The sequence below is a fragment of the Hoplias malabaricus genome, chromosome 2 (assembly GCF_029633855.1).
Source record: "Hoplias malabaricus isolate fHopMal1 chromosome 2, fHopMal1.hap1, whole genome shotgun sequence".
Taxonomy (NCBI): domain Eukaryota; kingdom Metazoa; phylum Chordata; class Actinopteri; order Characiformes; family Erythrinidae; genus Hoplias; species Hoplias malabaricus.
In genome coordinates this window covers 31,491,091-31,509,681 of record NC_089801.1, presented here as the reverse complement: position 1 = coordinate 31,509,681, position 18,591 = coordinate 31,491,091, and the positions used below count along the sequence as shown (strand labels likewise).

Genomic DNA, 18,591 nt, shown 5'->3' with positions numbered 1-18,591 from the left:
TTCTTTGGCGTCGTCTTAGTAACACAGCATTCCTATTACACACCGTGCTGCTAGATGCCGCATGAAGCTACAGCACGCCTCAGAACGGGTCAGAATAAAAAATCTTAATGTATTCAATTCACAGATGTGTGATATGTGCATAGTGACACCCCTTGTATAAATATAATTAATATTCATAAAATTTTTATTTGTTATAGGTACATACAGGTTTGCCCTCAAATGCAATGTAATTGGGAAAAATATACTATAAAAATATACTAGAATGGGGCGGCACGGTGGTGCAGCCGGGAGTGTCGCAGTCACACAGCTCCAGGGACCTGGAGGTTATGGGTTCGATTCCCGCTCCAGGTGACTGTCTGTGAGGAGTTGGTGTGTTCTCCCCGTGTCCGCGTGGGTTTCCTCCGGGTGCTCCGGTTTCCTCCAATGTGTGTGTGTGTCTGTTGCCCTGAGAAGGACTGGCGCCCCCTCCAGGGTGTATTCCCCGCCTTGTGCCCAATGATTCCAGGTAGGCTCTGGACCCACCGCGACCCTGAATTGGATAAGCAGTTACATATAATGAATGAATGAATATACTAGAAGGCATACTATGCTTTTTTGCTAAATTAATATTATTACAAATTCCATCCACCCATTATCTGTAAGCGCTTATCCAGTTCAGGGTCGCGGTGGGTCCAGAGCCTACCTCGAATCATTGGGCGCAAGGCAGTAATACACCCTGGAGGGGGCGCCAGTCCTTCACAGGGAAACACAGACACACTCACACCTACGGACACTTTTGAGATACCAATCCACCTACCAACGTGTGTTTTTGGACTGTGGGAGGAAACCGGAACACCCGGAGGAAACCCACGCAGACACGGGCATTACAAATTTATATTATTATTAATATTATTACGGAATTTGTCCCTGTAAAATTTACCAGCATTTGCAGCTGTATGTAGCATTCTTTAATAGAAAAACACAATATCAGAATCATATGCTACACTGTGCAAAATGTCTGCTTCATTTACTTCATTACCCTAAAGAAATGCAGTTATCCCTTATCACTGTTTACAGTGTTGACACTGTGATTATTGTATCAGTGCTAATCTGTAATATGCTGATAAGTACAGTTCAGAGCAGTAGTTTGTTGTCATGTGATCAGCCTGTGTGTGTGTATTGCAGAGAGAGAACACTATGGATGAAGCCAGTAACACTGCAGTGTGAGCTGTAACAACAAAAAGTGACTCCAATAAACATCCATGAACTCTGAGCTGTTTAGTGATGCAGAAAACACACATGCCTCTAAATGTAAGGAAAGCATAAATCATTTAATTCCCAGGTCTTCTAAATGAATTTCTTTTTGCCGCCTACACACACAAACACGTCCGCTACCAATGAGAATCCACCACCCCTGCATCTCTCACACAGCTGGATGTGCCTGTCCCTTTCCAGACACCAGGCACTATTTATAGCCATTCCCCTTGAGAGAGAGAGAGAGAGAGAGAGAGAGAGAGAGTCCCAGTGCCTAAAAGGGGACAATGTGACACTACAGAACTGCTCTATTAGATGAGGTAATCTTACATTCCTATATAACTGACACATTGCAAAAATTAATGCAGTCTCTCTGCAGTATAGTACAGCTATACTGCCACATATTGAAACTTAAATAGGCCTATGCCTCCCAATATTGTTGTCAACCTACCAATGGACTTTGGACAGTGGGAGTAACACAGGGAAACCCACAATGACACAGGGAAAACTCACAAAAGGAGGCAATAGCCAATCAAAGTTATTATACCAGGACAACAATTTTACACAGCACTGTTTAATACATCTGCAAGTGCAGCATTGTGGTTTTTCAATCTGTACAAAAATCTATTTCACGGAATAATTTAATATCTAAGGTGAAAACAGCAGCTTGTTCCTTTACAGTTCGAAAAAGTTGGCTATTCCTCTAGCTCCCAGAGGATTCTTTTCCTCTGTGGGGGAACAGATCTTTCAAATACAGCAGAAAATACCCCTTTGGAAGCTTGTGCTTTACTCTGCTATCGAGTGATGTTGACACTGCCTATTCTCTCCTACTCAGACCTCTCCATCTAGGACAGTGTGTTCTGAACACAGCTCACAGCTCTAGACACAAGCCTTTCCTTTGCCTTTCCACTTCTTGGAGAGTTTGCCCTGAGTCAACTGAGTCTAGGGTGTAATTAACTGCAAAACAGCATCTACAAAACCAGCAGAGGAGGGTGTTTTATGTGAGTTGTTTTTAGCCATTTGGTAGTTCCACAAAAGGAAAAACATAGATGGGAAACAGTGTTTTAAGAGGGCTGGCCCTACACACAGATCCAAAAATGTCTGACGACAAACTCAAAGGTTCAAATTTTCCTTCAGACTATGAATGGCTAAATAATAGACCATCTGTAGTCTAATTTGCCTACTCTCACAGGCCACGGTCTAAAAAATGAGCTTCAGTACAAGTGTCTATACTGCCGAAACAAAAGAGACATACGTGTCAAGGATCATCAATTTTTTTTCCCCCTTGGTCCTCATTAACAGCCCACTGGTTTCTTGGTTTCCCATGCCATCTAATCAATGGCTAAAAAACAAGAAGGAAGTGGAGTGTTAGGTTACATCATTAAAAAGCCTACATATGGGACTTGAAGGAAAAGCTGTTGAAACTAACTAATAAATTTTAAGGAGCCTCTTCAGCCTATTTTAAACACATCAAGCCTCCCAAGACTGTTTATGAGTCTGTGCTATTTCTAAGAATGGCAGTGGTAGACATGTTATAATGTGGGTCATAATGAAGCATTTAAAGAACTCGTTAAAAGAACAAGGAGCAACTCCTCACATAAGACTAGTAAAACCTAAGAGACTGCTACCACAGCATATTATTATAATGAGGAGCAAATGGGATAAAAGAAGTTATGGCTCATATGGCTTACTGTTGTGTTCTTTATACTGTCACAAAAGGCTACATGTATGCTATTGTTCACTAAAGATATAAAAGGTTTAATGTAGCTTTAAAAGTATCTACAACAGTGGTTTAAAAGTCAGTTATGTTCCCTAAAGTTACAGTACTGAATACGTACCCCTAAGGGTACCCACACAGACAGTAAAAATCACTATAACAGTAAAAACTTTTCTTAGTGTATGTAGCTGATTCATTTGGAAAATGTTTCTCTTCAATGTTTATTCTTTCTTGTTCGACTTTTCCAAGCCAAATTAACCTTCCAATGTTATTTTCCCTCTCATAATAAGAGATATCCAAAATAACAAAAATGTAATATAACTGTAAAATGTTGAATCGTTAATAAATAAACTGTATTTAAGTGTAATTTTACGCTTCAATGGCTGTATCTATATCTTTCGTGTCCTCCAGTTCTCAGACCATATTTATCTACACCACTGTTTATGAGTCTTCAAGAGACAGACGGTGTCCTCCATCACAGTTTTAAAAAAACTGGGCCGAGAACTGAAACACTTTTACCGCAGTGTACATCCTCAGTGTAAAACACGCACTTAAATCCTCACATCAAACACCAGCCTGACGCAGTTCACCTCAGAAAGCGATATTATTTTACAGCGTTTGCTCAGTGCTAACCCTCGCGCGCTCGAGAGTCAAACTGACCGTTATTTCTTTTAAAAATAAACAAAAAGTGCGACGAAGTAACAACTGTCACCGTCCGCTCCACGTCATCAACCGTCAGTCGCCCTGATAACCGCGCGCGCACTTTACCGAACACGGTTCACACACACACACACACACACACACACACACACACACACACACACACATACACACACACACTATAAAAACCAACAGTGAGTGTTGAAAACGTTAACAAAACCCCGTCTGCGAGGCGGTTATTTCTCACCTGTTTGTGAACGCTGCGCTGAGGATGTGTTCCTGCCGCTGTGATGAAGGTGATGATGCTGTTGCTGCTCGAGCGCTGCGGAGAAATCAGCCGTGAGAGGGCGCGCGCTCCTTAAGAAAAGCCACAACACTGAATGCTGGGTAATGTAGTCTCTAATTTACAGTCTTTCAAGGCCATTTCCCCCCAACATATCAGTGTATTGTGGTATGATTTTATAGGGACACTAAATGTTGGGGGGAAATGGTCTTGAAAGACTGTAAATTGGAGACTACATTACCCAGCATTCAGTGTTGTGGCTTTTCTTAAGGAGCGCGCGCCCTCTCACGGCTGATTTCTCCGCAGCGCTCGAGCAGCACCAGCATCATCACTTTATATATATATATATACACATTCTACAAACTGCATGGAAGTTTCAATTCACAGTAATCCCTCGCTACTTCGCGGTTCATCTTTCGCGGAGTCGCTACTTCGCGGGATTTTTCAAGGTGTTTATGGCCGCTATATCGCGGATATTGAGGGAAAATCTAGGAAAACCGTGAAAGATGAATAGCCAAAATATTTTTTTTATTATTATTTACATGCATTAGACTAGGCCTGTAGGTGACAAAATATATCATTCACAAGTATTTCTTACGTACATTACATGTATTGTTCATGTCCACATCCGAGTGAAATTTACTGACGCTAAATCACAGCTTAGGAATGACTCTATTAAATAAACTGGTAGGATATCACATGTAGTTCCAGCTTAAAAACATTATAGAACGACTGATTAATGCAAAGGGTGGGTTTTAAAAGTCCCAATACTCGTTAAATACATTTAAAAAAATCTTTCCTCTACTTGGCGGAAATTCGTTTTTCGCGGCTGGTCTTGGAACGCACCTCCCGCGAAAAACGAGGGATCACTGTTATATGCTTTCTGTAACATACTGGAAAAAGAATGTACATTATTGTCTAAAAGTGTTCAGGGGAAATGTTTTTACCAAGGTTTTATCCATTACACTATAACTAGATCAGCTGAGATCAGTTTTACTAAAATGCGTCAGAGCACTTAGCTTATTGTTCTTGAGGTATCTAAATATTACATTTTTTAGATGTTAAGCATCTAATGGAGTTGATTTGTAACTAATTCACTTAACATTATTTTAAAATATTCCACAAGGTGGCACCACGCGCTCATATTTGCAAACTGCTCCACAAGAAGTGCTATTCAGTACCTGACACTGAAGACACTTGTGTTCAAGTTTACTGTACATTTCTGCCATTTCCAGTTTCTTTGTGCACTGGGTGTTTCTAATAAAGACGTTTTAACGTTTGGTGTGAGGCATGTTTATGATCTATTTGATTATGTACATTATAACCTTTAGGCAATTTTATTCCAAAACTGCTGAGGACCTGTATGCAGATTATTTAGTTATATTATTTATACTGGTATTCAGCTGAAATGTATTTAATTATATATGGTATAACTGTTAAAACTCAATACAATGTTTTACTTCATATACACTTCAGTTTAGTCTGACACTATTTTAAATGAGCATAATCGCTCAGTAATACACACTAGGCTTTTTATTACTTTTATGGACAAAGGTCATCATAAACAGATTCAATGCCTACATCAGCTTGAACTTTGAAACTCAGAACCTAAATATCTATTGGGTCTGCTTGAGACGTGTTTGCTGTCATGAGAGGAATGTTAAAATATATTTAGAGAAAAATCAGTGAGTATCTGAATCTTTGTGATCAAATGTATTTTGTTCTGAACATAATTATTATATTGGAAGGCTTTTACTAAAGCAAGTGTCATGTGTTCGATCTTGAAGGGTCAGTTACAGCAGTACAGCAGACTTTCCTTGCTCCAATACACCTCAAATCATAGGTTAGTGACTTTTACTGGTGTTTTGCACATTGGATTTAAAATTAAATCTGGGTTTGATTTGAAAATGCCAGCTGACTTTAATAATGTGTTAAAAACCTGTGATAAAACAAAAAAAACAAAGGAAGTGGTCAAAGGTATTTGAAAAATGACTCTGTAAGATTACCTTGCATTAAAAATGAAAGACATTTCCCCTTCACCTGTAAAGTTACCATTTGGGGATGTGAAGTTTTGTTCTGATAGCAATGACAGTGTGTGACTTTAACATGACTGTGATTTCTGCTTGAACAGATTACATTTTGTGGTGTAAAAATGTAAAAAGAAAAAACAAATGTGTGTTCACAGGTTTCTATGTGTAAATATCAGAGAAAGCATTACATGCAGAATGAATATATTCGGGGATGAACTCAAAAAGAAACTCCAGAGGTAAGAGAATAAAGCTAAATGCTCTCATCTTGACTGTAAATATCTGTACTCACATTCATATAATCAAGCACAGGAACACAGTAAACCAATAAGAGTCCTCGCACTAGACTGATAACACCATCTTATCTGTTGAAATGACTTACCATCCATAAATGACAAATGTGGTCTTGGAATTACACTAGAGTAACCCACTCATATCGCAACAACATTTACTACACAATCAAAAGCTGAGATCACGACAGCATTAAGGCAGAATGCAACGTAAATACAACTGCAAGAACAGAAATATAAACACAAGAAAACAACACTGCATTTAAGAAATGTTGCATTGAAGGGGAGCTCAGGCTGGAATTGCTCCCTGCTGTTAATGTAAAATGCAGTATTTAAGTTAATAACATTCTGTTCTCATGTTTGTATTTTTATTCTCACATTTATATTTCTGAACCCAGCTGTGTGTCCATGACAAGTGATCATTCCATGGACCCTCCAAACAGGTTCAGTAAGGGAGACTGTTCTACTAATCTGTGGTAAAGGCACTTAGACAGTTGATGATGTTCCAGTTAGACGGTTTATACCTCCAGTCAGTGTGTGGCATCTGTCAGTCAACATGGCAGTCATCTTGAATACACTCACTCTTTGTCACTTTTATTTCTGGTGTTTTATTTTAGTAGAATGCAGAGAGAGCAGTCACACTCCCCTGAACCCAGCTGTGTGTCCTTGGAAAATGACCACTCTATGGACTCTCCAAATAGTTTCAGTAAGGGAGACTGTTCTACTGATCTGAGGTACGGATAGTAAGAGAGTTTATGATGCTCCAGTTAGACAGTTTATACTACCTGTCAGTGAGTATGGAAAGCATCTTGAATGCTTTAACTCTTTATCATATTTTCTCTGGTGTTTTATTTTAGTAGCATGCAGAGAGGGTCTTCACACTCCCGTGAACCCAGCTATGTGTCCTTGAAAAGTCAACACTCTATGGATCCTCCAAACAGGTTTAGAAAGGGAGACCGTTCTACTGATCTGAGGTAAGGATAGTGTATGCGTATGCATCCACTTGCACTTTTTCTTTTGCATCTTGATCAAACCCAGACCACCCATTAAAGAAAGCTTAATTCTAAAACATTTGTAGAAAACATACATTGACACTAATGCAGTTTGTTTCATATTTGACTTCTCTCTTTTTTGCTGTTCTGTTTTATTCTGATTTAAAGAGAGAGGTCTCACTCACCAGAATCCAGCTATGTGTCCCTGAAAAGTGACCACTCAATGGACCCTCCAAACAGGCTCAGTAAGGGAGACTGTTCTACTGATCTGAGGTAAGGATAGTAAGAGAGTTTATGATGCTCCAGTTAGACAGTTTATACTTCCTGTCAGTGAGTATGGAAAGCATCTTGAATACTTGAACTCTTTATCACTTTTTTCTCTGGTGTTTTATTTTAGTAGCATGCAGAGAGGGTCTTCACACTCCCGTGAACCCAGCTATGTGTCCTTGAAAAGTCAACACTCTATGGATCCTCCAAACAGGTTTAAAAAGGGAGACCGTTCTACTGATCTGAGGTAAGGATAGTGTATGCACCCACTTGCACTTTATTCTTTAGCATCCTATTCATTTTAATGTGAAGTTTCACTGCATCAGGTTTGGACGTGCAAATCTCAAGTTAGATTTAAATTTCTGCAAGTGAATGTGTCTGCTGTGTTTTGTTTAGCCAATCAGGATAGAGTAGACAGTAGCTGCTCCTGTTCTGACTGGACTTCAACAGATAGCTTGTTTCATTTTCTTAATGACATAGAAATGTTTCCACATGGTGAACAGAGCCAGGTGATGTGGTGGAATTCAGCATTAAAAAGTGCAAGTGGTCATGTACACTCTTAAAAATGAAGGTTCTGCAAGGGTTTGTTCGTAAAGAAAATGGTTCTATATAAGACCATGAATGCTTGAAGAAACTTTTGCATCATTAAAGCTTAACATATGGTGCCATATAGAAACCTTTTCTAAAAGATGCTGTATGGAACCATCTATAGTACACTCTTCATCATTCTCAAGAACACTTTAATCATGCAAAAGTTTCTTCAAGTGTTCAGTGTTCTATATAGAACCATTTTCTTTATTAAGGAACCCATGTAGAACCATAATAAACCATAATATATGACATAATGGATTAAGAAGGCGTTTAAGGAGTTGTCCTTCCTAATCTTTCTTGATCAAACCCAGACCGCTCCTTACAGAAATCTTAATTCTTAAACATATTTTGAAAACACACACATTGAAGGGGAGCACAGACTGGAAATGCTCCTGGCCACTAGGGGCACTTTACCATTTTAGCTGTTAATGTTGCAACCAAGCTGTGCATTTCTAAAATGCAGCATTTCAGTTAATAACATTCTGTTCTCATGTTTGTATTTTTGTTCTTGTGCTTGTATTCACATTGTGTTTTCCCTTAGTGCTGTTGTATTCTCAACTTTTGCTTGCTAGTTGCAGTATGACTTAGTGGGTAACTACCTCCCTGGACCTCCATCAGACAGCTGGGATCTAAGTCCATTTTTTAAAACATTTTCTGAGCCAGAAAAACACATAATTTAAAAGCTCACAAAGGCTCATAACAGATCTGAAGGACTGTTTCCAAATGTTTTCACTGTTTTTGTCATTTTTATATATTTCCTCCGCTCTTTAATTTTAGTATGACACAGAAAGGCTGGACACATTGCCCTGAACCCAGCTGTGTGTCCATGACAAGTGATCATTCAATGGACCCTCCAAACAGGTTCAGTAAGGGAGACTGTTCTATTGATCTGTGGTAAAGGCACTTAGACAGTTGATGATGTTCCAGTTAGACGGTTTATACCTCCAGTCAGTGTGTGGCATCTGTCAGTCAACATGGCAGTCATCTTGAATACACTCACTCTTTGTCACTCTCTTTTTTTTTCTGGTGTTTTATTTTAGTAGAATGCAGAGAGAGCAGTCACACTCCCCTGAAACCAGCTATGTGTCCTTGAAAAGTGACCACTCTATGGATCCTCCAAACAGGTTCAGTAAGGAAGACGGTTCTACTGATCTGAGGTAAGGATAGTGTATGCATATCCATCCACTTGCACTTTTTCTTTTGCATCTTGATCAAACCCAGACCACCGCTTAAAGAAAGCTTAATTCTAAAATATTGAACACAAATATAGAAAACACACATTGACACTAATGCAGTTTGTTTCATATTTGACTTCTCTCTTTTTCGCTGTTCTGTTTTATTCTGATTTAAAGAGAGAGGTCTCACTCACCAGAATCCAGTAGTTTGTCCCTGAAAAGTGACCACTCAATGGACCCTCCAAACAGGTTCAGTAAGGAAGACCGTTCTACTGATCTGAGGTAAGGATAGTGTATGCCTATGTATCCACTTGAACATTTTCATTGGCATCCTGTCCATTTTATTGTGACGTTTCACTGCATCAAGGTTGGAGGTGCAAATTTAGAGTTTGGATTTTAATTTCTTCAAGTGAATGTGTCTGCTGTGTTTTGTTTAGCCAATCAGGATAGAGTAGACAGTAGCTGCTCCTGTTTTGACTGGACTTCTTCAGACAGCTTGTTTCAATTTCATAATGGTCTTGTATAGAACTCACTTGACAGATCTTTAATTTATTTTGACTTAGAGAGCATGATCTCTCTTAATTGAACCCAGCTGTCTATCCACAAAACGTCCCCGTTCATTTAACCTTCCATACAGGTTCAGAAAAGAGGATTGTTCTACTGATCTGAAGTACAGACAGTCTAATTGTTAAAGAGTGGTTCAATACTTATCAATAATAATTAAACACCCAACCCCAAAATGTTCTGAAGCTGTAACATGGGTTGGGACAACAAAAGGCAGAAAGACCCTGCAGAGCTGGCATTCTTACAATCCAAATAATCCCAAAAGCATTCAGTGGTGTTAGCTTAGTATTGAGTTCAAACATTTTTTCAGATCTGAAGCAAGAGTGGAACTGAAAGATATTTTTTATCTGTAATGTTTATTTATGTTGTCCTTATCCACAGGGACCAAAAGGTCAATCCAAACCCTCCCAGAAAACACTTCGAGCGGATATTTATGGTTTGTGTTTATGCGCTTTACTAGCGAATGAGGATGCATATTTAACATGCTATGATAGAAAAATTTGTCATTTGCAATATATTTTAGTTAACTGTACTTTGTGTCACTTTCCATTTTGTTTACAAAACACATCATTCCTAAACAGAAACTGGAGGACAAAGTCATTTCCCTTGTGAAGAATGAACTGAATAGGTTCAAGAAGCTGTTGAGTCCAGATTACCAAGCATTGTCAGATAGAGAGAGAGAGAGCAGCAATGAGGATGAGAACATCGCCAAAGAGGGGACACTGAGGATGGCACTTCACATCCTGAGAAGCATGAACGAGACAGATCTCGCAAACACACTGCAGACCAGTAATGATATTATACATGATATTATACATACATCACTGGTATTTACACATATTCCTACCTAGTTATTATATTTCATAGATTAAATAGATGATAATCCAAGGTTAGTTAGTATATTCATTCATTCATATATTTATCGTCTGTAACCACTTATCCAGTTCAGGGTCACGGTGGGTCCACCCGGAATCAGCCTTGTGCCCAGTGATTCCCCATTAACTTCCCATTCATATTTTAATATTATTTTAATTGGATTTAAATCCATTATATAAATGTGTTTTTTTTTTCAATTAATATTAGAATTGATATATCATTTAAATACATACAGTTTTATGTTATCAAAATTTTTGTGCGCTTTTTCTTTTTTAGAAATGGTTTCTGTACCTCAAGAAAAACTCAAATCCAAACTGGTGGAGAAATGTACAAGAATTAACGAAGGTCTCACCCAGCATGGAACTTCCACACTTCTGAATGAGATCTACACTGAGCTGTATATTACAGAAGGAGGAAGTGGGGAAGTCAACAGAAAACATGAGATCAGACAGATAGAGATGGCATCCAGGAGACCAGCTGCCCAGGAAATACCCATCAAATGCAATGACCTGTTTAAACACAAGCCCATTAGAGCCGTGCTGACTAAAGGAGTTGCTGGAATTGGAAAAACAGTCTCTGTACAGAAGTTCATTCTGGACTGGGCTGAAGGAAAAGCAAATCAAGATGTCCTCTTTGTATTTCCACTTCCTTTTAGGGAGCTGAATTTGAGGAGAGATGGAAAATTCAGTCTAATGCATCTTCTTCACAGCTTTTTTCCAGAAACAAAAGAACTACGATTATTGGATTGTGACACTTACAAAGTCATATTCATCTTTGATGGTCTGGATGAATGTCGATTTCCTCTAGATTTCCACAACAATGCAAGCTTAAGTGATGCAGCTGAGTCAGCCTCAGTGGATGTACTGCTGACAAACCTCATCCAGGGTAACCTGCTTCCCTCTGCTCTCCTTTGGATAACCTCACGGCCTGCTGCAGCCAATCAGATCCCTCCTGAGTTTATTGGTCAGGTTACAGAGGTAAGAGGTTTCAATGATGCTCAGAAAGAGGAATACTTCAGAAAGAAAATCAGTGATCAGAGCCTGACCAATAAAATTGTCACACACCTGAAGTCCTCAAGAAGTCTCTACATCATGTGCCACATCCCAGTCTTCTGTTGGATAGCAGCCACTGTTCTGGAGAGTGTATTTGCTGAAGCAGAAATTGGAGAAACCCCCAGGACCCTCACACAAATGTTCATTCACTTCCTGATCTTTCAGATAAAACGCAAGAGCCAACAACACCAAGGGAATTATGAGGTTGATCCTCACCAGGCTAGTCAGAGTGTATTGGCACTTGGAAAACTGGCTTTCCGACAGCTGGAAAACGGCAATCTGATCTTCTATGAAGAAGACTTCAGAGAGTGCGGTATTGATGTCAGAGATGTATCATTGTACTCAGGTGTTTGCACCCAGATCTTCAAAGAGGAGTTTGGGCTACACCTGGGGAAAGTGTTCAGCTTTGTGCACCTAAGCGTTCAGGAGTTTCTGGCTGCTATATACACATATCTCTCTTTTGTCAACAAAGATGAAACAGAACAGCCTCCCAGTGATCTCTCCGGTATTTTCAAAAATTCAAAAACATCTAATTTCCTCAAGACTGCAGTGGACAAGGCCTTGCAGAGTGAGAATGGACATCTGGATCTTTTCCTTCGCTTTCTTCTGGGGTTATCAGTAGAGTCCAATCAGACTCTTTTACGAAGCCTACTGACACACAGAGGAAGTGGATTTCACACCAAGGAAGATACAATCAAGTACATAAAGGGCAAACTAAGGGATAATCTTGCTCCAGAGAGATCCATCAATCTTTTTCATTGTCTGTATGAACTGAATGATCAATCTCTAGTGCATGAGATCCAGACATACCTGAACAGACAGGGTAACCTAGGTTTTACTGGCGTTAAACTCTCTCCTGCTCAGTGGTCCGCCCTGGTGTTTGTGCTGCTGAACTCAGAAGAGGAGCTGAATGAGTTTGACTTACGTAAATATCAGCCATCAGAGGAATGTCTTCTGAGGCTTTTGCCAGTGGTCAAAGCTTCTAAAAAAGTTATGTGAGTGTATTTTATATTTAATTTTCATTTAGAATTTTGTGAAGCATTTAGTCAAATGGAATTAATTGAAAATTTTGTGTAAACCACTGTTGGACCTTCAAAGGTATATTTACACAATTAGTTTCTTTAGTGACCCATAATGTACCTCTACTGTATCTTTTTTCCTGTAATGAGTAAAGTTTTATAGACTCTCTCTCTCTCTCTCTCTCTCTCATATTCACCACCTATTGGAAATTGGTGAGCATAATTTCTTTGTGTGCCTATATGTGTTTAATGGCATTGTTCTTACGACTCATCATTTTTCCTCCAAGTCTGTCTGACTGTAACCTCACAGAGAAAAGCTGTGAAGTTCTAGCCTCCGCTCTCAGCTCAGACTCTACAAGTACCACAGAGCTGGACGTGAGTAACAATAACATACATAATTCAGGAGTGAAACTGCTGTCTACTGGACTGGAAAATCCACACTGTAAACTAGAGGGACTAGGGTAAGATCATTGCTTTATTTTTGTGAGTATTTTTTAGACTGCACATTCACAAGTGTATATACATTTGTGCATATTTACAAATATACCGGCAGATATTTTATCTGAATACCACTATCAAGTGGGTGAGGGGGCCTATCTTTTAGGCTATGTCGGGAACATGGCCGCCATTTTGAAGGCCTCCATATTTGTTAAACGGAATTTTGTTTCCAATGGGAAAATAGTCATGTAACAAATCAAAGAAATAAAAGTGTTCTGTGACTTTAGACTCACCCCGTATAGAACTTATATTAACTTATATTTAAGGGTCTGTCTTTCAGGGTTTGTGTTTGCATTGAAAATGACAATGTATTAATGACTAAACTTTCTGTTCCAGGCTGCGTTGTTGTAACCTTACACAGAAAAGCTGTGTTGATCTGGCCTCAGTTCTCAGCTTTGATGCTTCCCATCTGAAAGAGCTGAACCTGAGTGGCAATAAAATTCAGGATTCTGGAGTGCAACTGCTCACTGTTGGACTTCAGAGTGCAAACTGTAAACTTGAGTCATTGGGGTAAGAGCATGAGCATCGATTTTTCCTGCTATGAATTTAGACCGCAGAGTCATGCAGGCATTTTTGTGAATGTGTTTGTGCTTCCTGTAATTGTATATACGTGATTTTAGATCAGATTTTCAAAGCTTAATTTAGGGGGACATGAATGCTGTATCGTCTTTTGCTGTCACACAACTCCAGAGTCATGAGATTGTGAGTTCAATCCCCATTTTGGGTCACTGTCTGTGAGTAAATTGTTGTGTTCTTACTGTGTGGTTTTCCTCCATGTGCTCTGGTGTCCTCCCACAGTCCAAGCACACAGGTTACTAGGTGGATCAGTAGTTCATATGATCCATAGTAGTAAGTGTGGGAGTGAATGTAATTGTATGGCATCATGTTCAGGGTGTATTTCTGCCTTGTGCCCAACAATTCCGTATAGACCCAGATACACCACGATCCTGTACAGAATGAAGAGGTTAATTAAGAAAATGAATGAATGAAGTCTTACTTAGTACTATATGGCATTTGAGATAGCAGTGTTATCTCAGAAAAGCTGTGTAATTTTGATCTCAGCTTACAGCTCAAACTTTCCAAGTTCAAGTTTGAGAAAACTGCAGGGATATATGAACAATATAGATAAGTAAGAGTATTATGTCTGCATGTCAATTTATATTTATGCCATAGTGAAATAGTTTTTCAAGACTTTACATGCATTTAAAATTATCAGTTGTAGAAGATGATTGTCTGTTTGCATAATAGGCAAGGCGAGTTTATTTATAGAGCACCTTTCATACACAACGGCAATTCAAAGTGATTTACCAAACAGTACAGAAAAATTACAGTAAAAGAAGTAACATTTTAATAGATAATTAAAACAATTTAAAAGCAATTTAAATAGCAATTAAAACAAATAAAACAGCACAAGACAGTAAATTAGAATATAAAATACAGAAGCTGTAAAGTGTTACAGAATAAATAAAAAGTATTTTAAACTGAGATGTAAGCCTGCTCAAATATGAATTTTTTAAATTTGATTTACAAGTGTTCCATTTAAGAGCGGCATAGTCGTTAAACAGGGCTTCTCCATGTTTAGTTTTCAATAAATGCATAATAAAGCCATAAATATATGAAACATACATCTCAGACATAACTCTCTCTCTCCCTCTGTGTGTGTGTGTGTGTGTGTACGTGCATGTGTTTTAATGTATCATTTATTTACTCCCAGGTTGTGGGATTGTAAACTCACAGAGAAAAGCTGTGCTGATCTTGCCTCAGTTCTCAACTCAAAAAATTTGAGAGAGCTGAACCTAAGTAGTAATAAACTGCAGGACTCTGGAGTGAAGCTGCTGTGTGCTGGACTGGAGGATCCCCAATGCAAACTGGAGATACTGAGGTGAAATCATCCTAAGGTTTAGAAACATATTAGCACTAGGTATCTGGCTAGATAGACAGCTGACTTTGTCTTAACAGTACTTTTAGTACATTTAGTCATATATACATATCTTTTTCTATTGTACCCTGAATAAAAGGGCAAACAAGACGGATTTCAGTAATGAAAAATACATAAACAAAGAGTTATTATCCTTACACTTGTCCATAGAAAGCTCTATTTAGTGAAGAGGGCTTCAAATCAGGAATTCGTATCTAGGATCCGGGCCGGGATTTTAAAATGACAAGCCGGTATAATATTGTAGCTGCTGCTATGTACTTGACTGGCCGGGTATAGTGTAATGACTGAGGTCAGCCATTTTAAAATCCTAACCTGGAATCTGGAGCCAAAGTTCAGATTTGAAAACCTCTGATTTAGAGTTAATGTGTGCTTAAGATGGAATCATTACATTTATGTTTAGTATGACAGAGCTTCAACTGAATAAAGTCAAGTTTTCTTGAACATTTCTGTAACTGCCTAAAGTATGAAAAAATCACTTTTGCTTTATCTCACTTACATTATTGTATACTAAATAGATTAAAATCTGAAATTTGAAGTATGCAACACTTAAATATATGACAAAATTTAATGTAACTAAATTGTTAGAATTAGAAAATGGCAGTCACATACTTGTTATTTGAACTCTTGTAACAAGCAAGAATTGGCAAAATTGTACTTGCAAAACTTGCAATAATTAGTATCATTAGTATTTTTTTTTATTAAATACAAAACATAAAATATAAAGTTTGCAAACCTCTTATTGTACTTTCTTTTTAACGGAACTGACGCATATGTCTCAAGAGACTGAATAAATCACAGATACTTGTTTTTATGCATTTTATCAAATCTTCTCTGCGCATGGAGTTTGTGTAAATTTCTGTGCAGTATTTTTCAACACATAATAAATTAATAAATGAATTCAAATGATTATTCACCTCCCAATCATCTGCTTCTGCCTCAGTTAACTTGTCTTACCAAAATGGACACTGCATATTGTAGTGAGGAAAATTAATGGATGGAGTCCAAAATGTTGAATGTACAGGCAGAATTTATATTAAAAAATTGAAGATAAGTTTTACTGTAGGTTTGGGTAGGCTTTATTTTTAATGACTTTGGTTTGCTTGTGTGTATGTGTGCGTGCGTGTGTGTGTGTGTGTGTGTGTGTGAGAGAGAGAGAGAGAGATGTCAGTGTATATTATAATGTATATAATCTCATGATTTAAATCCTAGGCTGTGGCAATGTAACCTCACAGAGAAAAGCTGTTCTGTTCTGGCCCCAGTCCTCAGCTCAAACTTCTCACGTCTGAGAGAGCTGAACCTGAGCAGTAATAAACTGCAGGATTCAGGAGTGAAGCTGCTCTCTGCTGGACTCCAGAGTTCACATTGTAAACTGGAAATGCTGGTGTGAGATCATTAGTTTTTTGATGACACAATGTTCTTATGAGCACAGTTTCTCTGACAGTACTCTGATAACACAATGACATAAAGTGTAAAATGCTCACTGGTTTCATGAGCCTTTTCTTTTTATCATTTTGTTTCACTTTTTAATTAGTCTTTTATATAGCCATGGATATTTTATGTTATTATAATATTACAAAAATATATATTCTTATATTCGTTACACGTTTTAAAACCTACTGTAGGGTCTGTTTACTTTTGAGCAGGCTTTTGACCATGCTTTCCATCCATTAACATCACTTTGGTGTATCTGGGCTGTGAGTTTAATTTTTGCTCTTCTCTTTGCAGGCTCTATAAGTGCAATATTACAGACCATGGCTGCGCCGCTCTGGTTTCAGCTGTGAAATTAAACCCTTCACACCTAAAAGAGCTGAATATAAATGGCAATTTTCTAAGTAACTTTGGAGGGAAGCTGCTGTTAAATCTGGTGAATGATCCACAATGTAAACTGAAGAAAGTACAGTGAGTAACAGACTTATTGTCTCTACACAGAGCCACACATGGAAGAAGCAGTTATTTATCACTTGTGTTAAAGCATGGTGTTTGAACAGTGGTGAGACAAATGACATCTGACTGAGTGTCTATTGTACCCACTAACTAAACAAATGATAAAGATACAAAGAAAGAAAAATATTTTAAAATCCTTGCCAGAGTTAGATTACAAACATTTTGTTGCCTCCTGAGGTCTTATATTTATTTCCACAAAGAAAAAACACAAAATAAATATTTTGATCAAATGTGTCAAAGCTTTAATAGGGTATCACTTATTACTAATTTGTTATAAAAGGTGAGGGTGGTGCAGCAGGTAGTGTCGCAGTCACACAGCTCCAGGGACCTGGAGGTTGTGGGATAAAGTCCCGCTCCAGGTGACAGTCTGTGAGGAGTTTGGTGTGTTCTCTCTGTGTCTGTGTCAGTTTCCTCCCACGCTCCAAAAACACATGTTGGTAGGTGGATTGGAGACTCAAGTGTCCATATGTGTGAGTGTATGTATCGCCCTGTGAACCCTTCAGGGTGTGTTCCTGCCTTACGCTCAGTGATTCCGGGTAGGCTCCGGACCCACCATCACCCTGAACTGGATAAGCAGTTACAGACAATGAATGAATGTAATACTAATACTAATTATTCACCAGAGTTACCATAATTTCAACATTGTAATATTGCTGCAAAGTGCAGATAATTACAATACTGTATTAACAGTGCTTTATTGTTTGCTAAACTGTCAGTAAATTTCAGTGATAAATATATGTTTTTTTTTTATTGTTTAACAGGGTGACAGAGACTGTAAGGATTGAAGCACTCCAATAACTGCAACTGTCTCTCAAGCTGTTCACATTATTGGCCGGCCTGTTTTTATTAGTTTTCTAATAAACTGAGCTTTCTATTTCTTTCTTTTTTTTTTAACTATGCCTTGAAAGAGACATACGTATATAAGTTTGGTTTGTCTACCCAGTCTTTTGCCTTAAATGGGTGGGTCTAACCTGCTGTGAGTTAAATAGGCTGATGTAGATACATTGCCACACCTGTGGTCTTATGGTTAGAGAAATGGGCTTGAACTGGAAGGCACCTAACAAATAATAATAATAATAATAATAATATTAATAATACTAACAATAATAATAATAATAATGATGTGTTTATTTAGTTTGAATCAACTGGAATTAATCTTTATTTAATACAGTGGTCTTTTTGGACCCATGAGCTATGATGTAGAAAACAGTGTTATGTTACTGGTTAAAGATGTTTGTTTGATTTTGGAAATGCAGAATTGGTATTAAAACTTTTTACGTGGGTTTTAATGTTTGGTCATGTATTAAAATTTGTTTGTGTGTTTGTAAAATGTCATTTTCTCCTATTTGGCATAATCAGAAACTGTTTGAAGGAAATTGAACATAAATTATATTAATAGTAATGTTACTCATTGATAATGTAAATTTGTGTATTCAATCCACCTAAACACAGCCTCAGAAAAAT

The 18,591-nt window shown here is 38.1% G+C and overlaps 2 protein-coding genes across 3 annotated transcripts in view; one reads left to right on the top strand and one right to left on the bottom strand.

Annotated features, from left to right (window-relative positions):
• Positions 1 to 3,962, bottom strand: part of specc1 (sperm antigen with calponin homology and coiled-coil domains 1) — a 117,737-nt gene extending 113,775 nt beyond the window's left edge. Inside the window, exon 1 of one of the 2 annotated variants that reach the window (XM_066658577.1) lies at positions 3,858 to 3,962. Coding sequence is in view for 1 of the 2 variants with exons in the window: in XM_066658576.1 (XP_066514673.1) it covers positions 2,489 to 2,529 (41 nt within the window). In the remaining variant the exon portion in view is untranslated. Of the gene's footprint in view, positions 1 to 2,488; positions 2,534 to 3,857 lie in introns of those variants that run through there. The other variant, XM_066658576.1, reaches the window with a different exon arrangement.
• A 6,228-nt stretch (positions 3,963 to 10,190) lies between these two features.
• On the top strand, positions 10,191 to 18,259 carry LOC136680351 (NACHT, LRR and PYD domains-containing protein 3-like). The gene is made up of 9 exons (XM_066658581.1): positions 10,191 to 10,235; positions 10,381 to 10,588; positions 10,952 to 12,722; positions 13,034 to 13,207; positions 13,581 to 13,754; positions 14,959 to 15,126; positions 16,393 to 16,566; positions 16,909 to 17,082; positions 17,889 to 18,259. The coding sequence occupies exons 1-9, from the start codon at positions 10,233 to 10,235 to the stop codon at positions 17,923 to 17,925; spliced, it is 2,883 nt and encodes a 960-aa protein (XP_066514678.1). The 5' UTR covers positions 10,191 to 10,232; the 3' UTR covers positions 17,926 to 18,259.
• Positions 18,260 to 18,591: the final 332 nt, after the last annotated feature.